Consider the following 9,595-nt stretch of genomic DNA (forward strand, 5'->3'; position numbering starts at 1 on the left):
CTGTCAGGCTTCGTATTATCGTTGGCCACAAATAAGCATCTTCACTAATTGATGGTGACCCGCTCTCCCCAAAGTCAGGTATCTATACTAAATGGCCCAAGGCCACCTGTGCCTCACAGACCCAGCATATGCAGAGCCAACCTTTCCCCATTGCCAGCTACACCCTGTATGTATTTAACAGAACCCAAAGGGGAATCAGGGACACCCATGGACCAGCCAGGGACCAGTGCAGAGGGAATGGAAATGCACCTACCAAGGAGGAGGAGGCCAAAACCCAGAGCCACAGCACAACGTTTTAACTGGGAGGGTGATGGTCTGGAGCAGCTGGGCTACAGCTGCAACTGCAGAATGATGTCATCTACTGAGGCAACATAGTGCTGTGGTTTAGAACACAAACCCCGGACAAGGTCAGCCAGCATTGAACATGCAACTCTGCTATACACATTAGCTGTGTGAGTGGGCTTGCGATTTAGCCTCTGTGCCCTTGTTTGGCTTTGTAACATAAATATAAGTTCCCATAACAGGGATGTGGCGGGACTGAGTTGACTCATGAGAACAGTGCCTGGGGAAGGCTCCACAAGCCAGGCCCCAAAGCCTCTGTGGAGCAGGTAACTGTCAGGGAGATTAGAGGTGGGAAAACCCACTCAGGGAGGGGACTGCTGGCTCCAGGACCTAGTGGACAGGAGAGTCCCCTCAGCAAGAAGAAACCATGTCTCCATGTGGGAGGCCCCTTTCTGGTATCATTTTGGAAAGCATGGAACTCTTAACAAAGTAGCAACTTCCTAAGGTGTGTGACCCGTGACTCTCTGGAAGAAAGACCCCTCAGGGAAGCAGTGGGTGTGCACAAGTCCCCCCCCCCCTTTCCAGAAAGGGACAGTGAGGACACTGAAAGCTGGGCTCTGACTCTCATTTACCTAACCCATTCCTATAGTCTTGCATGACACAGACCACTGACACTGCTACACACTGATGACATCAAAGTCCCTAGGGCGTGTTCTGGGATCTAAACAGGCTCAGAATCACTCAAGGGAAGCAAATCAACAATATAGGTTCCCAGGACCCAGTGTAAGGTCACTAACTCAGCAGGCCTAAATTGGGCCCATCCTTCTAACTAATAAGTCCAGGTTATGCTGATGCAGGTGGCTTGCAAATGCAGCCCATGAGCAATGATGCACCTGGGCTGCGACTCAGAGTGGCCCACAGATGCCACAGCATCATGAGTTTACAAGCCAGGCAGCCTTCCGAGGCCCACGAGGACCCACGGAGTCAGACAGTACAGTCGATCACAACCCCCTGCGGTCGGTAAGCAGCCTGCAGGATGTTCTTCAATAGTGTCCCTAAATCGGCCTTCTTCAGTATTCGTTACGCTGCCAGTGAAGCAGGCTGTGAAGAAATCAGAACTCTGCATTTTGCTTTGGCTCTTCCTGCCTAACTGCCAACAGAATAAATTTTATGAATGTTACTCACACTCTAGGGAAGCAATAATTGACCGTTTACAAGATACACTGTACTATACTGTAAAAATGTTATGAAATAGTTACATGGAATAAGTCATATAAGTACTTGAAGACTTTATCATATGCATATATCTAATTGAAATCCATACAGTTACACTGAACAGTCTGTACGCACTAAACTTGAAAATATAAAATATAAAACCAACTCAAGTACTTTTCATATTAAAGCAATTTTTTTAATTTTTTTATTTTTTAGCTTTCTTTGACACCATAATAGAACAAAAAAGTATGCAAACAGTGTATTAAGGAAAATTTTTGAAACCTTTTACTTTACCTAACATATTTAATATTTTCAAAACAATTCTGGCGTAAAGATCAAATCACCATCCTCCAAGACCTGAGCTCACCAGCTGTCTGAAAACACAGGGTGGCTGCCAGCGCACAGCTCCGCCAAGCCCTCTGGGCCCCACCATCCGCGGACACTCACTCACAGGCTGCCTGAAGGTCACGGCGATGCGAACAGGACTGGAAGGGTCTTCAGACAGAGGGAGGACGGAGTTAGGAAGGGGGGTGCTCCTCCCCTCGGATGCTTCGGTATTTAGCCATGTCTTCTGGAAATACTTTGGAAAGTTCTTGAATCAACAGGCTTTTAAATTTCTAAGAAGAAAAATGTATACTGTCAAAACATCTTTGCAACCCAACACCCAAGTTAAAGACCACACCCCACAGAGCCCTCCAAGGACCGGAGCCCACTTTGCCCTCATGCAATCCCACGTCCCAGAGCTGCCTGCCCACCACCCACGGATGCCATGCTCGGCGCAGCAGCTGCAAACTGCACTTGCAACTACGTTACAGGAACATCAAGAACTAGCTGAAAGGGGAAATCAAGTTCAAATCAAATACACGTCTTCCCTCTCAATTCCAAGTGATAAAAGGCCCTCCTAACGGGCGCCATTGACACAGACAAAAATGATTTTTGTACAAAGCACACGTAACAGGAATCCAAATAATACTTAATGAAGCAGTGAATGACCTGAACCACATCGTACCGTGTGTGCAACAGCTCAGTCAAGCATTCAGGGCACCTGGAAACCCGTCTACGCCAAACGCCATGGCTTCCGGATCCTACGTGTCAGCATAACATCTGCTTTACACCAATCTTAATGGCAGCTGAGTATCTATCGGCATTTCAAAACCTTTTTTTATAAGCTACACTATAGGTAAGAATACATTTTCAAAGGAGACTGCACATCAACCCTTCAATACACACCCACTGGGAAAAGGCCACATAACTGCTCAGTGACTTTCACAGGTCTTGGAGAGAGTAACACCAAGCAACAACCGTGTCAAACTGAAGACAAACCACAGTTCCCAGGCCGTACTGCCAACAGGAAGCCTCTGTGTCACCCACAGGCACTGGAGTTGCACAGAAGCATGCGGGACCAAGCAGAACTCGCAGGGACAACAACCCTGTCCCCAGGGAGATTTCTGCTGGACAGTGCAACTCCCTCACAAAACAGTTCAAACAGGCACAGCTCACTACCGATTAAAGCTGCATTATTTCTCGTAGATGACACTGATTCAACAGCAACTGAGTTTCAAACCGACAAAAGAGAAATGAAGCCACACTAACAGTTACAGCAAATACCCCTCCAGGGCACATTGCCTATCACCAGCACAGATCACTCAGGGGCACACCAAGAAGACCTGCGACCTCAGGGCAACAGGTGATCCTGAGTGTCTCTCTCATTGCTCTTCACACCCTCTGACCCTAAAAGGTCACATCAGACACCGACTGAGCACACCCAAGAGTGCTGGGCATCAGCAGGAATGGAACACTCATGCCCCACGACACTGGAGGGTAAGCTGCAAGAAAGAGACAGAATAGAGAAAAAAAAAAAGGAACCCTCCTCAGCACTCTCAGGAAAAAGGCTTGGGAAAAGCTCGTCCCCAAGGCCTCCCTGAGCAGGTGACATACGATGACGCCAAAGGAAAGGCAGTTTGCAAAGAGAGCACGTAAGAGCTCCAGAGAAAAAAGGCCACACAAGAACAAACAGAAGGGAGAGGGTTCGGTGACCTCCAGAAATGGAAACAAAACCAGCGTGGCTGGGCTGGAATGAGGAGTGGGGGTGGAGAGGCAGCAGGGCTCCTCGTAGGAAGCCGACAGAAATGGGAGACCAAAAAAGGGATGGCCCTGTCCAATTAGAGGAAAAATCAAACCACACACACTCCAATCAGAACCACATTTGCGTGGATTTAAGAAAAAAACAACCTATTTCATGTTGTAGATGCACGGAGGTTTCTAGATCTCATCGCAGCTCAGAAACAGAGCAAGTTCTCTGTGGAGAAGGGAGTGACCAGGGGATGTGGTACAAAGGGGTCTGCAGTCAGAAGCTGGAGCCCACCACCAGAGATGCAAAAGGGAGTGAGGATTCAAGACTCCTCCTAACCACAGAGCCACAATCACAGGACAAGACGCGACAGTGATATTTCACTGTTTAGTGCAATCACACAATTCAGAAATCTCAACCGTGTCGCGTCGTAAGAGAGCTGGTGTTTTACCAGACACAGAAAAGATTGACAAAGTCCACCAGCCAAATTCGCTTTGTAATGATTTATGCTGTAACATTGTTTTCAGTTTATAGGAGCCTTACCTTCATGGTGTCGATCTTGCCTTTAACTTGTTCATTTTTCGCTAGGGCCCTCTCCAGGCACTCTTTGGTGTAGAGCTGTGGGTTTCGACCTTGATCTATATATCTGGAAACAAGAAACATCTTTGCTAATATCTATTCTTATGGGGCAGAAAAGTTAGCTATCTATAACTTCATATGGCCCTGTTGAGAAGAAACTGTGTCCAAGAACCAGGTAAATGGGATGCCTTCATTTATACAAGGATAGCTGTGATCTCGCATTACTTGTAATAATATGAACACCTCATGAAATCAAGCAACGATCCCTTACAAACCTAGCAAGGTCCACAGCTGCACCACTTGACATCTGCAGCATCCATGCTTCCCAAAGGCTTCCTGGCCATTACATTTGGATCCTCGCAACGACCTATGAGGCTAGGAGGCTCTTGATACAAGAGAGCTATGAGTGGGTCAGGGCTTCAGGCAAGGTATTCACGCACAGCAACATGGGAGAGCCAGGGAGAGCCCTCCAGGATGCCACCTACACACCAGGTCCCCCATCCTTGAGAACCCTATGTGGAGGAGCCTCAGGCCGCTAGAGGTAGAAGGGGGGAGAGCTGCAAGCAGGACGGCCGGGCCTGTTCACCCAACATTATTTTACAAACTCTTCCACTGCTTTCCTTCCCTCCCCCCTTATTTAGTAGGGGGATACTACTAAATAACCTAAGTAACTTGAATAGAACAGAGATTCTCCCCAATTATTTCTAAACAGTATAAAACTGTGTCTTGAAAATTTCAACACTTTTTGCAATTTGTCTTCCTTATCCCAAAGATTTCATTGAGCACACTGCCTAGACGAATATGCACATCTTACCAGCGGTAGGCTCCCTATCTCCTTCTGTACCCTGAAGACCTTCATATCACTCAGCTAAACTGAATTATTCATTACAAACAATAACTACCACCACCACACTAAGCCCAATTTATGTATTTTAATGCTTCAGTTAAAGAAAATCACTTTAGATAAAAGCACTGTTAAATTACTTAATGGCATAAAAACTTGCCTTCATGACAGACAGCAAAAAATTAATAAATCACAAGTTCTAGAAATTCCACTGCATTGCAGTGTTCTTGAAATGATGGAATGAAGGAAGCAGAATTATGGTTAATTCTAAACAAAATCTGTCCATTTCTAGAGAACAAAAAACCTTCCAGGTTCAAGTGTCCTAAATAAACCACCATTCAACGGCAATATTATTCAGATTGGGCTCTTCTTCCAGGACCCAAAGGCTGAACCCACTTCTGCCAACACACCCACCCAGTGAGGTTAGGAAGTGCTGGACAGAAGGGTCCAGGCTAACATCTCTACCCCTGTTACAGAAAACAGTCAGTGTCTGAAAGAGTGTGCTGAGAAAGCCACTGTGGGCCAGGAAATTCCTACCTTGTGCAGAAATGACTGACAGTTTGCATCACTGATTATTGGAGCCCAGAGGCAACCTCACTGCCAACATCCAGGTGAGTCTCCATTATCCCTTCGGCCCAGCTGCTGGGGCTGGGGCTGAGCTGGCCAAAGCCCTATTCCCCGCTGTCCTTCAGCAATCTTTCTCCATCATCCTACTATCTGTCAATAAACCCATCCCACATACGCAGGACCAGAACAGCACTGATGAGGAAAGCAAGGTAGCCTCCACCTTCCCACACTCCACATGCCGGCACTATCACCCAGGAGTCCAGACCTGTAACCCACTCACAGGACCTTCACGCCCACTGGAGCCAGAGAATTCAGTGGGGCTCACTGAGAACATGCAGAGAAATCATGACACTGTGGCCAACAGGTGAGGACGCAGCCAGGCCCCTGAAAACTGCAGCATGAATACCCAGTCTGTGGAGAACTACTGAGCTCCCCTGTCGCCTGGACTTGTATCTCTGACCTTTTAGGATATAAAATGACAATAGCTTTTCCTTTACAGTCAAAGGTCAGTTCTCAAATGTTTCCCATCTAGAAAAACTTGGTTCTCAACCAAGCTATTCACAGAAAAAAATGCCTCAGTTGTCAAAAACAAAACTCCGTTTCTCAACCCAACAACACTTTCATGCTGATACTGCATTTCTAATGGGAGAAAATAATTCGGTTTTCAAAACAACAAAAACTGCTTCTCAAACAGCCTTCCAGAACAAATTAAGTTTGAGAACCAAGGTTCCACTGTACTGTTCAAGGAAACTGATGGTTTACACTTTTAGTTTTACTGCAAAAAGTACTGGCATGCTCCTGCAAATCCACTGGAGTCAGCTCCAGGAAGAGGCTGTCACAGAGAAAACGGCCCTGGTTGAGGAAGGACAGGTCCAGGATTTTAGTCTTCACTCTGACACCGACTAGTAACTAAACTAGTCCACTGCAGTCACTTATCAGCCCCTTCTCCTGTGAAATCAGGGGTGTGACAACCAGACCAATGTGATAAAACCTGGATTAAGAAAATTTACATTTACTTGCTGGATGCATTCTCTGGACCGTGACTACAGTAGAAACACATACCCTCCTGTAGAAAACTGTGAACAGCCTTCTCAAAGTTATTTGGCCTAAGAACCTTTACTTTTTCAGTCAATTCCCACCTCCAAGAGCTAGCAGTCCCAGGGAAGAATGGGAGATACCAGACCAGATTACTTTTCAGGTTGTTTCTGGCTGTAATTTTTTTAAATTTAAAATAATCCTACTTAAGACTCACTCTTTTTTCTCTTTTTTCAATGAAAAGGGAAGTTATGTGGCTGTCCTTCTATTCAAACAGGACTTTAACAGTCTATGATGTTTCTCCTTTTCATATTTAATATTCCTCTATTCTTAAGTAACTTTTTCAACAATACAATATTGAGATATTTTAAAATTGTTAATCCTCCCAGAGCATAAAACTCTATGACGACAGGTGTTTTTGTCCATTTCCTTCACTGGCACATTCCCAGCACCCAGGCTGTGCCTACCACACAGCAGGCACTAAAACACCTGTGACTGGAGCAGTCACAACTAAACAAGAATTACACTCGAATGAATATCAGAAATGGTACTTACTCGAAAACTTCTAAAGGTACAGTAATATCATGAAGTTGCTGTCTGCACTTATCAATATCCTGTAAGCCAGTCACAATAAAATTCCTGGGGAAAAAGGCAAAAATGGGGGCATTTGGTTAACTCCAGGGCACTGTAAGCACCACCCCCCTGGCCAACTGGTGCTCCACAAAAGTGTTCCTTCCACATACAGGGTTTACACATAGCCCATAGCTTTTTGGTTACCTAGAGAACTCCAAGGAAGGGTTTGAAATTACAGAATACCTCACAAGTTTGTTGATTTGCTTTCTAAATTAGAAATTGCCAATGTCGGGGGACAGGAACCGACTCCCTTGAGAATGTCATGAAAAATGTAAACGTTCTCTCAAAAACATTACCCTGAGATGCATTATGATTTTGTTTGTGGGGCAGTGGACTCTGGCTTAAGAAGGCGACCTCAAAGTCTGGAAGGAAGAAAGCCCTCACCTCCTGGCTGAATTTCAGCCCCTGTGGGGAGCCTTCCTAAATCACAGGACTAGTCCCCCAGCACTGGGTACTTATACTCCCTACAAAGCGGTGAGCCCTTCTCCAGGCATTCTATTTGTGTGTTTGCCTTTGTCCAACCCAGGCCCTAGCACCACGCTGGCACAACGCTGTTGACCAAAAAGTATGAGTTAATAAAGTGTCTAGGGACTTTCTCACCGTCCCTTCCCCCAGTTCCTCCAAATTCAGTCCTATGTAACAGGCGGTGCCAAGCAGCCCTCATTTTCCCAGGCCCACTTCTGCGAGCTCCCAGCGAGGCCCACCTCCCCCTCTGGGGACAGACAAGCTCTGAATTCCCTAGGGAGTTAGGAAGAAACGCCGGGACGGCGTCAGAGGTGCACAGGGAGAAACTTAGATAATGAAGCATGGCTCCCTCGGATGTGGCCCCAGAACGGAAACTGTTTCGTCTGGCATGAGAACGTCTCCAAATGAGCCTGCAAGGCAAAGCGGGAAGCGGATGGGCCGGCAACAGACGGCAGCTGCAAGCTCGCCCTCAGTGCACAGCCGAAAGCGAGGAGTCCGGAAAGGACTAGGCCCAGAGGAGGGTGGGAGAAAGGATGTGGCTCTAAGCCCGGCCCTGGCTTCCCTATCCCAGTTCCCCATCCCCGATCCCATCCTGGCTCCCAGAACCAATGCTGCCCGGCCAGCCCCACCGAAACGCAGCGACATCTGGCCGTTACTTACAGTTTTTGGTTGAGTCCAGCCTGGCTGCTGGGCTGGAAGTCACTGACGATGATGCCGAGCTGCCGGATATTCTCCACAAACTTCTCCAGGTGCTCCTCCAGGTGGTCGAACTTCTCCGCCATGGCCCCAAAGTCAGCACCGCCACGGGCGTCGCCCTACTCCACTGCTTCCTGCTTCCGCCCGGACCCACCACCACTTCCGTTTCCTCTGGGGGCGGGAGGAGCGGTGACTGGATGGTGGGCGGGGTTTGCTGTTGAGAGCAAATCCCAGATCCTGGAGCGCCTCGGGGGCGGGGGCCTGAGCAATGTAAGGGGCGGGGTTTGTATCGGCCCCGCCCCAAAATTCCTGAACGGCACAAGTGGGCGGAGCAGCCAGGTATCAGTCATCAGGACTTCCCCGCTGGCTCTAAGGGCCATAAAGGGCCGGTGGTGAGAACCTGGAAGATCTTTCTCTACCTTTGTGTTCCTGAACAAGTTCCCTTGTTCTTGAGCCTCTGTTCACTTCAATAACAGTCAGGAAAATCAGACAGGACAGCTACCTGAGGTTAGAAGAGGTAATGGCAGGAAAAAGGAGAAGCAGAGTGTCCAGGGCTTGGAGAGAGTTGCTTGGACCCACAATTAAAATGACTTTTTATTCTGGATATACAAATTCTGGATATTCACGTCAAATAATTAAAACAATACAGAAAAGAAAGTGTAATAAAGAAAGCGAGAAAGATCTGAAACCTTGCCCCTCCCCCCTACTTAAGCCATCTTTAAGATAGATCGTTCCCTGCATTTCTTGGGTATACATACGTCTGAGTTTGTATGGGTAAGACCCTGATTATGCTTATCATCCTGGTGTAATTTTAATAGCGCTCCCTTTTACTCTCTATCAAAATGTCGCAATTTGGTTGATACATAGTCTCCCTAGTTCAAGGGGAAACTAAAATATTTGGAACTGACCAATAAGCACTTCCTATCGAAGTTTAGCTTTGTTTCTAAAATGATACTTTGATGGATGATAGTCTGGAAATAAAAAGCTAGGGTTTCAACTCAAACAAAAGGAGCAAGAGAGAAATCACAAGTTCAGCAATTGTATACAGAGTCTGACAGAAGTCAGGCTTGCTTGGGTGTGGTGGTAGGATACTTAAACGTCTCACACAAGATGGACAGCAATTTGAACATTCCACCTAAAATGTCATATGGTGAGCTGGAGTGTGATACTTTTATGTTACAGAATTATATGCTTACGATTTGGTAATA

General features: G+C 46.8%; 1 protein-coding gene across 2 annotated transcripts; it reads right to left on the reverse strand.

Moving 5' to 3' along the window:
- Positions 1 to 1,821: 1,821 nt before the first annotated feature.
- Positions 1,822 to 8,538, reverse strand: MED10 (mediator complex subunit 10). Of its 2 annotated transcripts, none has more exons than XM_037062973.1 (4): positions 8,352 to 8,538; positions 7,149 to 7,232; positions 4,112 to 4,214; positions 1,822 to 2,114 (listed from the first exon to the last, which is right to left on the reverse strand). In XM_037062973.1, exons 1-4 carry the CDS (start codon positions 8,471 to 8,473, stop codon positions 2,016 to 2,018), a joined length of 408 nt encoding a protein of 135 aa, XP_036918868.1. In that variant the 5' UTR covers positions 8,474 to 8,538; the 3' UTR covers positions 1,822 to 2,015. The 2 variants fall into 2 exon arrangements, with proteins under 2 accessions (XP_036918868.1, XP_036918869.1); XM_037062974.1 differs by having other exon boundaries at positions 8,284 to 8,359.
- Between the last annotated feature and the right edge of the window lie 1,057 nt (positions 8,539 to 9,595).

This window comes from Sturnira hondurensis, unplaced genomic scaffold (genome assembly GCF_014824575.4).
Source record: "Sturnira hondurensis isolate 20B ecotype Veracruz unplaced genomic scaffold, ASM1482457v3 Scaffold0014384, whole genome shotgun sequence".
NCBI classification, from domain to species: domain Eukaryota; kingdom Metazoa; phylum Chordata; class Mammalia; order Chiroptera; family Phyllostomidae; genus Sturnira; species Sturnira hondurensis.